Here is a 16,096-nt window from a genome sequence, read left to right as displayed (position 1 = left end):
ATGCTGACGTGGCAGGTAATATAGGTAGTAATCTGATTACCACCTTCACCTTGGGTATTTAAAGATTACTGGGGTAATCTTGAGTTTATTATAATTATATTATTATTTATTAATTTTTTGAGATAAAAATAAATTTATTTTTAATTAATATGACAAATAATATAAAAAATATTTAAAAATAATTATATTCAAGGGCATTTAAGTAAAATAATTTACTAGTAATCTTTTATTACCTTTAACCAAACACAATAATTATTTACACCTATCAAATTTTATCAAACATAGTAATCATTTATACCCAGTAATCTTCTAAGTAATCTATCTTCAAGGTAATCTTTTTATTTTAGTAATCAAATATTACCCAAACCAAACGCCCCCTATATGTTAAAACATTGGGCGTCTCTGATAATTTGATTGATAAAAACTGGGGCCATTGGGCCTTGTAATTGGCCCTCTACGAACTTGACCATTCAAATAAAAACTTGAAACAGAAAGATTCACAAGTCAGTTCGATTGGAGACGACAGCCAGCGGCAGCCCTTCTCGAAGAGTTTTCAATTATTTATTGTCGAATCAATGGCGCCACCTCCTGGACCTTACTCCGGCACCAGCACGCTCGCCCTGGTGATCGATTATACTTGTTATATTGAAACTTTTATCTTCAGTTATTTAACATATAAATTGTCATCTGTTGATTATGGCAAAATTAGTGTAATTTATGTTTCCAGCACGCTGGCCCTGCTGATCAATTATTCTTGTTTTTGTGTAGGTGGCTCGTGTGTCGGCCTTCAGTTTTGGTGTGGTTTATGGTAGCATGAAGCTCAAGATTCTTAAGGTCATCCCTCATATTTGATTCTTAAAAAGCATCTATGATTTTGAATCTGATATTATGACGCGTTATTAGATCTAATTCTGTTTTATTGTGATTAGTTATCTGGGGTTAAGTTCAATATAGGAAATATATTTTTACTACATGATCTATACTTGTTGTATCAGTGAGGACGTTCATGGGATATGCACTGCGTTAGAATAGAAAAAAAGGAATGCATACACTGGGTTCTACTTGAGAAGCATATACTCTTGTTAATATTTGTTGGTTTAGAGACAATATTAGGTAACTATTTGTCTTGACCATTGCAGTTGATATTAAGTTTAGAGCTGTTAAGACAACTTTACTGGTCTTTGTGATGAAGATTCCATATTGATAAAAGCAATTCAGCCTATTAGGAAGTCACATGTATTAGTATACAGCATCTAAATAGTTTACAAGTCTTTGAATTGTTGGTAATGTTTTGCTCCCTTGTTATGCGTGGCTTTCATAATCAAAAGATTGGAGAGGACCCCCTCTCTTGAGGAACCATTGGATAATGATGGCATGATTTATCACTCTTTTTAATATATGAGAATAGGGCTGGTCACCGTTACTAGGAAAGGAGTTACATTGGAAATCAGTTTATCGTCTCATAAAACTGGTATTGTGGAAGTTGGGTTTGTTAAATGCTTTCATTGCATGCATCCTCAAGGATTTATGCAGCAGGATTCTTTGTGATCATTTAGTTTGAAGAATATCCTGAATGAAGCTTGGCTAAGGTGGTGAAATTCTTAATGATTTAGAAATTTATTCATCTGTATTATTATCACTTAATGAGGACGTTACATATGTGGTCCTGTTATAAGCCATGGATAGGAACAACAGAGATTTTTTGTATTCTGTAACGTTTATGTGAGAAAGGCAATGCAGCCCATTACCTCTTTATTTGTTTGTAAAATTCAACCTTATTTCTTGGTTTTTTTTTCCTTTTAACCAGATGAAGGCAAAGTCCCATAAGAAAGCAGAAGCCAAGGCACATCACTGAGGGGCTATTCATCGTATGGAATAACAAGACATGGGGCTCCTGTTTCAAATTTGAAGCATTTGAACACTATTGTTGGTAATTAATTTTGGTTTATTATCTTTACCGGTAGAATTCTCAGTATTGATTTTACTTTTGAAAGTGCGTGAGGATAAGATCTTGATCTAAGTGTTGCTAGTTTATCCTCTGAACTGTTGGAATTCACATTATCTTCATAGGGAGAAGGAGAATTATTGTTTTGGTTTAGTTGACTCCCTTTTGTCAATTTTTTTTCACGATCTAATGGAATAATTTGAGTTTGGTGCAGAATGTCTCCCACAACTCAATGTTGTGTAGTGATACTAATTCTTTCCTTTCATTTGTTTGTATTCAGGGAAAAAAAATTATTTACAGAGTTTAGGACTTATGATTTAAGGAATTAAAAAATTGCTGCTGTCTGTTTGATATGTGAATCCCTTTTGACCTGGTTCAATTGTTGATGAACTAAAACTCTGCTGGGTTGAAGTACCACATAGAGTAACACTACATACTTTGGATGAAAGTATACTGATTTGGTGATTGCTGTTCTAATGTCACTATTGTAGTATCCTTAGACATTTGTCAGAGCTGCATAATTTCTTGAATTACTTGTATAATTGTTATATATGTTGAGCTATTATAATCTATTTTTCACACTGAATGATAACAAAAATCACTCCCTCTTCTTTCATGCGAAATTTCAATATATATCCTCATAATTATTCTATGAATTGATTTTTGATGGTAACTATTGATATTGTCCCAATTAGCAAATAACAAGTTATTTAAAATTGCGAAGTACTATATGCTTTGGATGTCATTCGTCTCGCCGTTTTGTCCCAAAAAGTCACCTCTTGAGACAGAGTGAGAAGTTTGTGTTGACCCAAAACACTCAACTTCTGTTTAACAGAGCCCAATGATGTGGAATTTTTTGCATATCACAGCCCTCTAATTGAGGGGTTTAGGCAGGTGATTTTGTGGATTTTCTCGCATCAACCTAAACTTCTAGTTTAAGGGGTTTAAAGAAAGCACTTGATGTTGTTTTTATTTGCACATGACAAACCACTTAAAAATCATGAGGTATTATCCGTTTTGTTTTTCGTTAGTTTCATAGTTTCTCATAAATGCAGTTTACAAGAGAGAATAGAGTCAATAAATTTATACTAATCAAGGCCCTCTAATCATGTTTTACCAAAGTATTTTGACATAAGAAGTATGCAATATTCAGGTAGTCTATATCACGTAGGTGCTGGGATAAGTTGCTAGAGTTTTGATTGGTGTACTATAAACAGGATGCATGCATGATGTAACAAAAAGCCCAGTGCTAAAAAGATTGATATAAATGTGCTTATTTTATAGTCAAAATTTCCCAACTTTAAGAATAGCTTGAGCTTTTATTTTAATTAGGACCATTTCTATATATGTTATAACGTAAAAGGTGAATCGTGGCGCCACTCTGTCCAAGTTGAGGAAGATGGATGAGTTGGATTCCATGAAGCTTTTGAATGGGGTTAGATTAGAAAGATGATGTTCACGAGACTGATTATTTTGTTCCATTTCCAAGGGTCTTGTGGTCTTTGACTCTTTGTTGTAAACACAATTGTGGGTCCTTTGTATTCTTTGAAGTTGACACATCTACAGTTTATAACAAAGAATCTCTCCTTCTGTAAATCATTAGAGCTTCGTATCAAACAAAATTTAAATCAGACTTGTTGAATTTCAAGTCCATGTTAAGTTTGTATGAATTTCCTGAATCATCCAAAATTTGTCGGTGGATTCATCTTTTTTAACAAATTTTATTTTTTTCGGTGATTTTTTTCTCTTTTAATTTTTTTTTCATCTCGACAATCCATTTTTTTTAATGTTTTTCAATTTTATTTAGTTATCTCATCAACAATTTAAACAAGTTTTATCTGATTTTTAAATTTGAATTAAACTTAAATTAACCTTTGCTTAAATGTGGGTTAACTCAAATTCACTAATAGGTCTCACAAGACAAGATAAAAAGTATATATTCAAGCAAATTCAAGTACAATCAATTAAAATTAAATTAAATATATAAATGAATCTTATTAATTATCTATACAAATAGATATAGTGGTATGCGGTCCTCTTAGTTTGTATAAAAAATTATTAATATTTATTTATATAAATAATTTTATTTAATCAATTAATATAAAATAATAATTAAATTAAATAATATTATATATATAAATAAACTTCCTTTAACTTATCCATATAAATTTATATAAGGAGAGGAAAAGCAAAACTGATTTGTGCAATTGAATTTCACCTTTATGCTATTTTAATTGTTTTTTTTTTTAAATTTATAAAAGCTCTCATGATAGCCAGCCGGCAGCCGCAACCGACAGGACTAACTCATCAAAGTTACAGTGTCTTAGTGTCTGTTTTTGTATTTCTTAATTCGATAATGTAATTGAAAAATCTCCACTTGCCCCACTTCACAAACTTATTTTCAATACCCTTCACTCATTCTCTCACTTGAATTAGGCTCACAGTCTCACACATTGGCAGAACCAGAGAAGGGTAAGATGGGTTCAGTTTCACTGAAAATAGGAGATGGAACAGCTAGATTCAGGAGAGCAACAGCATGTTCATCAGCGCTTAACATTCTCATGCTTTTCTCTGTTATTACCACTAATCTTTTTGCTTTATACGCCTTCACATCGTCCTCCAAAGGCAACCAAAACCACCCTCATCTTCACCACCACAGGAACATCTCTTTGATCTCTGAACATGTGTCTCTCATCCTTAAAGAGATAGACTCATCTCAAAAGAAACTTGCCAAGATGGAAAAAGAGCTTTTAGGATATGATACCATTGATCTTTCAAGACCCAATATTGCGAAGGAGCTCAAATTGTTTCTCCAACACCACCAGCTTCCTCTTGGTAAAGATTCAAAAACAGGGATCACTGAAATGGTAGCATCTGTTGGGCATACCTGTGAGAAATCTGCTGATTTGTTGACTCAGTATATGAGTTACAAGATATCTGGGCCTTGTCCAGATGATTGGAGCCTTGGTCAGAAGCTGATTTTGCGTGGATGCGAGCCTTTGCCCAGAAGGAGATGCTTTGCCAAGTCTATCCCTAAGGTGGGTCTTCAGTCTTTCCCTACTTCTCTTTGGAAACCTGTTAGTAATAAAACTGTTATTTGGAGTGGTCTTGGTTGTAAGAGTTTTAGTTGCTTGAATAGTAAGGTGTTGAGTAGAGAATGTGTTGGTTGTTTTGATTTGGTTAATGGGTATGAGAATCAAAGATATGTTAAGGCTAGAAGCAAGAATGATTTTCTTATTAGTGATGTATTAGGTTTGGGAAGTGGAGGAATTAGAATAGGGTTTGATATTGGAGGTGGATCTGGCACCTTTGCTGCTAGAATGGCAGAGAGAAATGTGACTGTGATCACAAATACATTGAATATTGATGCTCCATATAGTGAATTCATTGCTGCAAGAGGGCTGTTTCCCTTGTATTTGAGTTTGGATCATAGGTTCCCCTTCTATGATAACGTGTTTGATCTTGTTCACGCATCAAGTGGATTAGATGTTGGAGCTAAACCTGAGAAATTGGAGTTCTTAATGTTTGATCTCGACCGGATTCTAAGGGCCGGTGGGTTGTTTTGGTTGGATAACTTCTATTGTGCCAATGATGAGAAGAAGAGGACATTAACGCGTTTGATAGAGCGATTCGGGTATAAAAAACTGAAGTGGGTTGTGGGGGAAAAGGCAGATAATGGCAAATCTGAAGTATATCTATCTGCTGTTCTACAAAAGCCAGTGAGAGTGTCATGAGACTGTGATAAGGTAAGCATACTGTTTGAGGTTTTTAGCCTTATTATAGTTGCAACAGAATTTGTCGTTGATTGACTCAAAGATCCTCATAAAATTCATTTGAATGTAGAATAAGTGTTTCCATTGTTTCTTTTCCCCCAAACAGAGGGGATGATAATCTGTTCTATAGTTGAAAAATGTTTTATCTATTGTTTTGTAATTTAGGTGATAACAATTATTTAAGTTATCTGGACAATGTAATGTTGTTAAATAAGTTGTTTATATTTTACGTCATGACTCTGTTAAGGGTGGATTCAATCCTTGAACCTATGTTCGATTGTTTGGCTTGAACATGCAGAACTTGAATTGAAGCTCCATTGCGGCAGCTCGGCTCAAGTTCAAGGTTTGCTAGCAATTCTTTACTGGAGCTATTAGTATCCTGTGATTTTTCTTCTTCTCATTTTCTGGCAATTCATTATCTTCTCCGACATCATTGTTCACTACTCAAGATAGCTCAAACTCGAGTTAGCCCTTATTTCACCTCAGCTCAAATCCACCCCCATTTTTAACTAGTATTACAGTTTTGACTTCCTCTAAGAATTTTTATTGTAAGAGATGTTCTGATGTCCGGATTTATTGTCTTTCATAGGAATACTGATGAACCATTTGTCTAAATTTCTGCAATTATCTTACCAATTATTTAATGCTTGGATATGAAGTTGTGTGCCCTTGTACTTGTGTAGCCTTCTCAAATTCGCAAATAAGCTGTAATCGATAATTTCACTGGTCCTTGCCTTCTTTCTTTATCCCCATTGGGTGAAGCATTCACAGCTTTAATGGTTAACCATTGATTTGCAAATATTAGATACAGCAATCCCTCATTCCTAATCAATGCATGGTTTTCTCCTTCTAAAACCTCTGCATAAAGGAATCTGAGTGGCTCATAGGGGAACAAATGTGGAGAGGCTCTATAGTGTTTTGACAAGTTTTTTCGCTTTTACACTGAACCACATAATCATCCCATCTTTCACATTTACCATGGACGGAATTGAAAATATGATCTCAATTCCGAACCTTTGCCGTTTTTGAAGTGAGCCAGTAGTGCAACACCGCAGCATGTGTCTTCCATGCTTCCTCTCATGATACCCTAGTTTTGCCTGGTTTTGACGATCAAGCCTAGTTGAAAGTGGAGATGGGAACCCAATCAGTAGAATCAAATTGGAGATGGACTAGATATTAAAAATTAAAAAAAAAAAGGCTTGTGGCTTAGAAGAAGAAGTGTACCGGTTTGAATGAAAAATTGTGAGAAAGCCAATAGAGGATTGCTAATTTTGGGTTGTAGAGGTCTTCTTTTGGAGATGCTAACTTGAGTTCCTTGGACGCCTCTCATATAGCCTTTTTTAGGGCTCTCTGCATTCCAATCCCCATCAGAAAATGGCAAAAATCTTTAGATCTTGAGCTTGCAACTCTTGAGATTGCCCCCAAAAAAATACATTTCGGGGAATTCCACTATGGATCTATGGCTTCTACACCACAGGGAATGTCTGTCACTAGCTTCCAAGGCTATCGAGCTTGGCTCTCTCTCTCTCTGTGGGCAAGGCCACACAAATATCGGCTTAAGAATTTCAATTTTACTGTAGTAAATTGATTGGGAGATTGAATGAAAGGGAAAGAAAATAATAGGGCTTTGCAATTAAGAGAATTGATTGTGAAATCAAGGAAGAAAATAATAAGGTTTTCCAGTCAAACACCAATCAATAAAAGGGTATTTATATCATTTTAATTTAATATTATAACTTTAAAAATCAATTATTAAGGTATTTTCATCTTTGAATGTTTCTATCACCAAATTTAATGAGAATCATTAACAAAACTTGATTAAAAAGATGAAAAAGTGTCTTTTCTAAAGTTCAAAAAGCATCATTCAAGCAAAAAAACAGTGGGAAATAGTTGTTCTACTACTAGAAAATCTGATTCTGTAAAACTTTACCCGTTTCATACTAGCTAGAATTGAGTATTACGTGAATATTACGTTAGAATATAAAAAAGAGAAACAATAAAATTATATATACATATTTTGTATACATAATTTGGATATACAGATAATATATCATTATGTAATCAGATGAATTTAAATTAAATATAAATTAACAATCAATCACAAAATAACATATCATAAATGTATCCAAATTATGTACTAAAAGTGTATACATATAATATTGCCAGGAGAAAAAAAAACACACAAATCAATATCTGCCAAATTCAATTCACCCTTACAAATTCACCATCCATATGGTGAAGCAGTGAGATAGGGTTTGTCTTCTATCTTGTGAAGCACTTTTAGCAGTGAACTAGAATTCATACACCTATAATTTTTTTCCAAATTAGGACTTTGGAGCCTAAAAGCCAATCATAATGCTCAATTTGAACTTAAGCTTATTCAGATTTATGCATAATATCATTAATAGACAATATCACCAGATAAAGAAATGAACTAATTTTAAACCAAACTACCAAATTTAAGCTCCAAATGAAGATTGCCCGGTGGATCCAAAGTCGAATCTATTTAAAACGAATTCACCCCTAATCCAAATTAATGACAATTCTTATCTTTACATAAATTCTTCTTAGAGAATTGGTTAGCCCAAGGCCCAAAATACAAGTCCAATGCCAATGGCAAAAAGGCATTTCATAATCTGATATGCAATAATAGGATGATCCTAATATTAGTAGTTTCACTTCCTACTTAACAAATTTCACCTTACATTCATTGATTCATCAGTCTGCCGTCACTTAAAAACTAAAACAAAGGTGATGAATGGCTTCTAGGCCTTTCTGGAAGCACTGTTTACAACATCATCCATATATTTTTCCAGGTCGATCACATTATACTCACAGGATCTTCTCCTTTCATAAACAATGCCGTCAGGAAGAAATTGGAAGACTATCTGGCGATGGGTTGATTGAGATTTACTGATGACCACCTCACGCACAGCCACCACCTGCCATGGAACAGTCGATGCCTTGCATTGCAGCGCTGTTAAGAAGCTTCATTCCCTCTTCGCTCATCTGCTTTACTTCTTGAGGTGACAGAATTCTTATGCACCGGACGCACCCAACAAATTCTCTGTATGCAAATATGGAATCAACACCATCAGAAACTTAGTACTGGAGTGAAAATGCACTTAATAATCCAGGAAAATATCAAAAACTGACAGATATATGCACATAAATTAACAAAGAAGACAACACTTACTCCCAAGGGTCATCTCCCACAAGTAGAACATCATTTTCATAATCTACATACACCAATTTCCATTCAGAGCCTCGGGGGTCATTCAGCAGACCCTCAAGCCCAAACATATGCTCAATGGCAGAGCAAAGTTCATCGTAATTTTTAAATGTCGTGACATCAATGGACCTCCCAACTGATCCTGCCTTTTGAACCTGTCAGCCAGGGACAATTTCATAACCTCATGTCAACTGCAATTGAAATTTAAAACAGAAAGGATACAGGAATAAAGTAAATATACACAGAACAGGCAAATATTCAATCCATCACTGACTCTAACCGGCACTATCAAAAAATTGTCAGTAAGCAGTTTTGCCAACCTAATGTTTCTCCATTGAAACTCAATACGTGCCATAAAATGAATTCATAATTTGAAGTCCACAAATTTATAAGGAACCAATAGGGCAAGATGTAATATGTATAATAATAAGATGGTAGAACTTTAGTACCTTGGTATATGTCCGCACAGGTGTAGCTACTTGCTGCCATGAGGTATTCTGCAATAGACCGCTTTCATCAAAATCCACATTACTTGAAGAAGTGCCACCTGAGTTGTCTTGGAAGTCTTGCCTAGAGACAGCCTGAGAATCAGCTAGGCTTGCAGAAGTAATCTGAGATTGAACATCCTGGCTAGAGCTGAAATTGTTAATTAAACAATCAGAAGGATTCTGGAAATTAGCATCCTTCAATGTACAAAACCCATCCAGAATCGCACTTGAGACAGAATGATCAATCATAGTATTTGCACCGTTGCTAGCATCAATGTTAACACAGCTGTAAGTCCCACTTTGATTATTGCTCTCATCTGACAAATCCCTCAGCCCATTGGTGTTTACACCACAGGGGTCTTGCTGAGCAAATGGAGTAAATGGGTCAACTTGCGATAAAAACCTCAAATTAGTCAGATGATGATCCCACATCTCCTGGCCTTGTGAAGGTAAAGAGGGATTGATTACTTCAGGGAACACTGCTGAAGGATCTTGAAATCCAGACATGGGTAATGGCGCCGTTTTACCATACATACCAGCAAGTGACTGACTAGTAGTGTGCGATATCCATTCTTCAGTGTCTACAAAAGGAAGTAAGCCATTCAGATTACCAGAATCATATTGGGGTATATTAATTGGTGGCCCGTGCGATACAGCCGATTCCAGTTGTGACTGCATTGACCAAGCACTGGTTTGCAATTGCATTGGAGCCTGGTTTGGGTTATGGTATGTAAGTTGGTTTACTAAGTTTTGTGGATTTAGACTAGTCACCAGTTTTTCCATGCTGTTCTCTCCAATTAAAGATAGATGACTAAACTGATCAGTTGATTGCTCAGGTTCTGACCTCAAATTATCATTTCCAGTTGGAGTTTGCTTCTCACATTTAATTGGAGGATTTGGTTTTGATGAACTTATATTTAAATTATTACTTTGATCAACACATAATCCAGAAGTATTTTGGTTTTCTATCCTTGCATTTTCTGACTGGATAAGCTGAGGTTTCTGATTGACTATAGCCTGCAGGGTTTTCCCCTCTTCTTCCGTTAATGGTGCTCCCTTGGCATCAGAGGTTTGTTGTAGAGAAGAGGCAAAGGTTCCAGAACTATTACACAGCTGAGGTTTCAGCATCATCCTGATCAATTGCTCAGGACAAAGGTTTGACAATGGAGAGTAAGGCATAACCCCATTTCCAAGCTCAGGACAGATAAGAGGTCGTTTCAATAAATTTGCCCACTCAGTTTCTGTTCCTGGTGCAACAATTATAACATAAAGATTAGTGTCTAACAAACACACTTCACTGTAAACAATTAACATTAAGAGTACAAAACTTACCTAAAAATCCAGAAGAAAATGGTCGTTTAAGTCCTGAAGTCAGAGACGAATATATGAACAGACTTTCAGGAGTCTCAATTTCCCATGAACTAACCCTTTTCTGCTTATCACTACACCCTGGCTCATCCCACTCTACCTGTTACAAAGCAGATGTCTGGGGTTCAATTGTCAAACTGAAAAATTCCACAGAGGACCAGCTTTTATAACTTAATATGAACAGAATGAAGAAAATCAATGTTAGATCAGAATTGACTGACATCTAGATATAATGTAATCTACCTGAAGGTTTCGCCACTTGGAACCAGGCCACCTCAGTGGATCCAAATCACTAACCCCAACTATCGTTCCCATGTATCTGTGGAAAACAAGATAAAAGATTAACAAACCAACATTCAGCCTAACTTTCCAGATTGCAGCAGAAACTGCAATAGAACAGTTAGTGTACCCGCAACAAACAGAAAAGATGAGATAATTGATTTAATTGTTTTCATCATGAACAGTCCTTGACATTATCTGACACACATACTAAGTTGTGTAAGTACCAACCCTTTCTTCTCACAATACCTAATGCTAGAATGAATATGAGTAGTCAACACTTGAAACAATACCTCCGTTTGCCTGACTCCTCCGTTTCAAACATCATTCCAAACCGCATACCAACTGAAATTTGGGTCCCATATACAGACTTTCTGTATTTAGTCACAGGAATAACAAATTCTGAAGGACATGCCCTACAAGATAGTAAGATCAAGAATAAGCTTCAAGAACCAATAAGAAATGGGGAGAGAGGGTAACTGCAACTGGGAACAGAATAAGTAAAATAATCTATGTTAAACAAACCTCGGGTTGTAGAAAATAGTAAATGGGCTACGATTGGAAGCAGCATGAGCTGCAGCAGCAAGTACACCAATGTGCATGCTATCAGCTGATAGTACTGATGAAGGTAATGCTGTTTGTTGGCGATTTGCATGCCTTACACCCACCAATAACTGTGATTTTTCATCCCTTACAACACAAAATGAACAAATATTCATATGATGTATAATGTGCATTTATTAAACAATTCCAGAAGGACTAATCTGTTAGGACAGAAATTATCAACATAATAGTTGCCCAAAGAAGTCAGCTACGCCACTAGACTATTAGGCATATACAGCACCACAGGAATGAATTACTTGAATTCAAAGTTTTCAACAGATAAACTGAGTCAAGTTTTGCAAACTAAGTCATTTATGACTTTCATGACAGAATGTCAAATTTAAATAAAACACAAGACCCAACCAAACATTGCGTCATATGACCAAACGTCCAATTTAAAAGCTATTTATGACTTTTAAAACAGAGCCAAATGAGGCCATAACCAGAAAAATTACTGATTCACATTGAATAAGCAAGAACAAATGATATGTTTACATAACCAAAAGTTAAATTACCTGATAAACAAAACAGAATCACCTGCTCTGAGCCTTTTAGACCCAACAAACAAACTCCACCCTGTTGTGAGAAGATGCCTTTTCGGCTGCCCTGCATAGAGGAAAAAACTGTGATTAGTCATTGTGCTAAAACTACACTAAACTGGTCAACAAAATTTATATAATTTATACTGCTGGCAATAATCTGACAAGAAGATTCACCGATTATCTGGATCCTAGGAACGACACTTCCATGAATAATCAAATTAATAACCACTGTATTTGATATCCAAAAATATAAAGAAAAGAACCTCACCACGGTATATATGGCGAAATGTCCAGGTATTATCATGCAAGTCACGAACAACAAGTTCTTGTGTTGGAGGTTGCATTGAGTAATCCTGGAAGGAGATATAATGCAATGAGTAAACATAAATACACCATTCTATCATTACTACTTGCGAGGATTTCCACCAGAGATAATGCTCACCAACGGAGGAAACAGCTTCTCTGCAGCCCTGCGTGGCACTGAGAAGCCACCATGTGTGCTTGTATCACTTGCAGTCAGAGTTTTGCAGAAAAATTCAGTTGGATGTTTGCTGGGCTTTATTCCAAAGTCTGGTATAGGGAAGATGTCTTTTTCCTGACAAAAAAATAATAAAAATACATGGCTTTTAAAAAAACAATTCCTACCACCTCTGTGTTAGTTGGGATTTTGGTTGTTTTCCAGGATACATTTTCAGAGGCTTCATTATATAACGCAATAGATTCATTCAATTACTTTCAAAAAAAGTTCAGAAGATCAAACTTACAGAGTTCAATGGTTGAAGACTCATTTGAGCATAGACTTCATCTGTATCTTTGTCTGCCTATAATAGATTGCAGATAACAGATTACAAACTGTGGTACATAGATGATTCAAAGCAGTATACCAGTAATGTATATAGAGGAAAATTATAATCAGCCAAAAAGACATACATGTAGCGTAACATTGTGAACTTGGCACAGCAACTGAGATGGAAGATTAGGATAGTTAGGGATTTGTGAAGTTGCCGATCTCTTAGTAGAAACTGCTACCTGACCAAACAAAAAAAATGTACACAAGTTTACAGATGACAGAATAAGTGACAGTAAGATAACTGGGATGCTCTTATTTTCACCCTGAATATGTTTTTTAGAAACACTCTCACTACATTACCGCTTCCAGACTATGCAGTACTTGGGATATGCAAATTCTTTATTACTAAAATCATGCACCTCTAATCATCACAAAATAATAAGGAAAATGCCAAGGGCACCTCATTCAAAGGCACTTGTATGTCAATTTCTCAAAATTAATTCCCAGAGAAAGCAAGAGTAAAACAAAATTAAAATAGCAACCAGAAAGACAGGTCCCATGGCTTCCTATTAACCAGACAAAAGGCCAGTATACTGCACAAGGGAGAGAACCAAATCTCCGCTAAAGGCATGCCAAGGAATCAATATATAGTGGGGCAATTCAGCTGGTAACTAATAGATCTTTTAGTTTTGATTGTTTCTTGACATATCTACAAATTCACGTTGGAAAGGTATCATAGAAACAAACTACAGAGGACATCTGTGAAAAGATATTTCTCAAAATCCGGAACTAGTTTGGTTGTTGAGAATGGATCGATGATGTTGTAGACATGAGAGCACTAGATGAAACCAGACACTAACTTTTTTAACAGAGCCAAGAAAATAATCAAATGTTTAAGGTAGTGAAGTGAGTTTTCACTCACAATTCTAGTTGTCAGCTTAAAATATTACCTCAGAATCCACCCCCACCACCCCCCCCAGAAAAAAAGAGAAAAGAGAGATAAAGAAAGAGCCTATTAGGATTCATCGAGGAAGGCCACATTCCCTAAGACAAACTGAGATGGTATAGATTTTATATTCCATTGATCAAGGAAACGATATTATAGTCACAGATTGCTTCCCTACTCTTTTATCACACAGAATTTCTTTATACTAATTATTTATTTTCAGAAGGGCAAATAGTATTTATTCAGGGAAGTAAGAAATGCACCTGTTCACTATGTCCCTGAGGGAAGTAATGCACAAGACTACCCAGCTGAGGCAAAGACACAAGGGGACCTGCACAGGCATGCCATAGCTCCGAATTTATAGCTTTCCTTGTCCCTGAAATTAACCAGGACAAATTCTTTATAAGATAAACTCCGAGAATGCTTCTTCAAGACCTCATCAAATACATAAAATAGTTAAATTTTAAAAGCACTGGGCCATCAAGACCATTTTGTTGAACATAAAACGCTCGAAAGATGAAAATTGAAAACATTCATACATTTCAATTCACAAACAGATAAGAAAATTTTTATTACAAAACAAAAACTATTTTTTCCGAAGCCAAAGCAACGATCTTGAAATGCTTCTTCAAATAAAACATTTGTTGAAAATTCAAAACAAACCAGACTGATCCTGCATTTCTTTCAACATCTTCATTTCCTCTAGCAAAGTAGTCTGTGCTCGACCAACCAAGCCTCCAACTTTGATCTTCTCTTCAACAAAGCCCATCTTCTTTATGACAAAAAGCAAAATCCAAAAGCTAAACCCTTTTATCAATATCTCATCTTCCTTTTTCTTCTATTCCAATCATCCAAAACTAGGATTGACCCATGTCAAGGAATCTAAGGTTATTGAACATCAACCAATGGAGGTGAGCAAAGAAGAACCTTCAAGATTCCAACCTCAAAGAACAACGCCTGCAGAAAAGGTTGGTAGCTCCTGAAAAAACAATCTACAAGGAGGGGCTTTTACACAACCCAAGATAAAAACTCATCAGTTTGCATCGAAGCACGCCAACCAAAGTATGAATAGTCTCTCTTTGTTCTTGTTTTTATCTCCTCAAAGAAACCGACCTTTCAATGAAATTCACTCATCAGTCATCACAATAACAATAAAACTGACCTGATTCTTTCTTCAACCCAAAGCCTCGCCCTCTCTCTCTCTCTCTCTCTCTCCCTGTCTACAAAGAGTAGCTATATACTTGCTTGAAACTGGAAAGAGTGTGCATGCTCTTATCCTGCGCACACACTTTCAGTAAAAAGCGATTCCGTTGCAGCTTTAAACTGTGTATAAATATTTAAAGACCAAATGCAATACTAAGTAGTAAAGAAATGCAAAAAGCAGAGCCAACACCAACACAACACGAAAACTCAACAACAGTACTTACATCCAGCATTAAAAAGAAAGGAAAAAAAAAAGTTCTTTTAAAAAAAAAAAGGATGGAGGCCGGCCTATAATGCTTAGTATATGGCGCATTCTAGCACGTGGATTACGAGGATCACATCACATCACTTTTAGCTTTTGCTTACCTCCATTTTTTACCTGCTCTATTTTAATTTCCCCAAATCCTATTAATAATGATCTCATTCTGACATTCCACCTCATGTTAAATTCTCAAGTTGTAGCGACATATAATTGAACATTCAACAGTGAACAAGCAGCAACAAAAATAAATAAATAAATAAATAAAAAGAGAGGCATCGAAGTTTGTCTCGTGCTTTCGCGCCTGATATTTGACCCTTCGTTACGCATGCAGTTCACGACAAATTAATTGTGGCAGAGGCGCACGTTAACCTGTACGCAATGAAACGTGTCACAAGGCTGAGAATCATGGGTCGCAGCGGGCGCCGTTGCTTAGTATTGTGCGTTTCAGTACAAGTAGTTGTGGTGTAAAAAGATCTTCACGTCATGCCAAGATCCTTAATTGAACTTAATGGTTAACAGGGGATTTGTTGCAACAAAATCTCTTGCAAATAAAGTAGGCATATATTGTTGGGTTGAAAATGGAAGATTTCTGAACCAAAATGACAAAAAAATTTTGGTGGGTGGAGCACTCTGGAGAGAATCGGCTATTAAAGGTTATCTAAACG

At 35.8% G+C, this 16,096-nt stretch overlaps 3 protein-coding genes across 5 annotated transcripts; 2 read left to right on the top strand and 1 right to left on the bottom strand.

The window, feature by feature from the left end:
- The first annotated feature begins 465 nt into the window (after nt 1-465).
- LOC123228996 lies at nt 466-2,158 on the top strand. Its single transcript, XM_044654536.1, has 3 exons — nt 466-623; nt 769-834; nt 1,808-2,158. Exons 1-3 carry the CDS (start codon nt 576-578, stop codon nt 1,853-1,855), a joined length of 162 nt encoding a protein of 53 aa, XP_044510471.1. The 5' UTR covers nt 466-575; the 3' UTR covers nt 1,856-2,158.
- A 2,152-nt stretch (nt 2,159-4,310) lies between these two features.
- LOC123228845 (probable methyltransferase At1g29790) lies at nt 4,311-5,952 on the top strand. The gene has a single exon (XM_044654314.1). It carries the CDS (start codon nt 4,423-4,425, stop codon nt 5,677-5,679), a length of 1,257 nt encoding a protein of 418 aa, XP_044510249.1. The 5' UTR covers nt 4,311-4,422; the 3' UTR covers nt 5,680-5,952.
- Nucleotides 5,953-8,203: 2,251 nt separating this feature from the next.
- On the bottom strand, nt 8,204-16,096 carry LOC123229929 (auxin response factor 5-like). Of its 3 annotated transcripts, XM_044655978.1 has the most exons (15): nt 15,129-15,678; nt 14,630-14,971; nt 14,230-14,342; nt 13,161-13,259; nt 12,995-13,051; nt 12,673-12,825; nt 12,499-12,583; nt 12,204-12,294; nt 11,611-11,775; nt 11,379-11,501; nt 11,050-11,125; nt 10,771-10,906; nt 9,400-10,685; nt 8,915-9,105; nt 8,204-8,785 (listed from the first exon to the last, which is right to left on the bottom strand). In XM_044655978.1, exons 2-15 carry the CDS (start codon nt 14,733-14,735, stop codon nt 8,644-8,646), a joined length of 2,823 nt encoding a protein of 940 aa, XP_044511913.1. In that variant the 5' UTR covers nt 14,736-14,971; nt 15,129-15,678; the 3' UTR covers nt 8,204-8,643. The 3 variants fall into 3 exon arrangements, with proteins under 3 accessions (XP_044511913.1, XP_044511914.1, XP_044511912.1); XM_044655979.1 differs by having other exon boundaries at nt 9,400-10,679; nt 14,630-16,096; XM_044655977.1 differs by having other exon boundaries at nt 14,630-15,678.

The sequence above is a fragment of the Mangifera indica genome, chromosome 11 (genome assembly GCF_011075055.1).
Source record: "Mangifera indica cultivar Alphonso chromosome 11, CATAS_Mindica_2.1, whole genome shotgun sequence".
NCBI lineage: Eukaryota > Viridiplantae > Streptophyta > Magnoliopsida > Sapindales > Anacardiaceae > Mangifera > Mangifera indica.
The sequence above is the reverse complement of the archived record's forward strand: the minus strand, read 5'-3'. Positions and strand labels throughout refer to the sequence as shown.

What these genes read in the sequence shown, in the direction of transcription:
- LOC123228996 (XM_044654536.1), top strand. Translation starts at nt 576, where the DNA reads ATGGCGCCACCTCCTGGACCTTACTCCGGCACCAGCACGCTCGCCCTG. An exon ending in GCACCAGCACGCTCGCCCTG is followed by an intron (nt 624 to 768) that starts GTGATCGATTAT and finishes GTTTTTGTGTAG; the next exon opens with GTGGCTCGTGTGTCGGCCTT. An exon ending in TGAAGCTCAAGATTCTTAAG is followed by an intron (nt 835 to 1,807) that starts GTCATCCCTCAT and finishes CCTTTTAACCAG; the next exon opens with ATGAAGGCAAAGTCCCATAA.
- LOC123229929 (XM_044655977.1), bottom strand. Translation starts at nt 14,735, where the DNA reads ATGGGCTTTGTTGAAGAGAAGATCAAAGTTGGAGGCTTGGTTGGTCGA. An exon ending in TTCACAATGTTACGCTACAT is followed by an intron (nt 13,052 to 13,160) that starts GTATGTCTTTTT and finishes AATCTATTATAG; the next exon opens with GCAGACAAAGATACAGATGA. An exon ending in ACTATTTTCTACAACCCGAG is followed by an intron (nt 11,502 to 11,610) that starts GTTTGTTTAACA and finishes ACTATCTTGTAG; the next exon opens with GGCATGTCCTTCAGAATTTG.
- LOC123228845 (XM_044654314.1), top strand. Translation starts at nt 4,423, where the DNA reads ATGGGTTCAGTTTCACTGAAAATAGGAGATGGAACAGCTAGATTCAGG.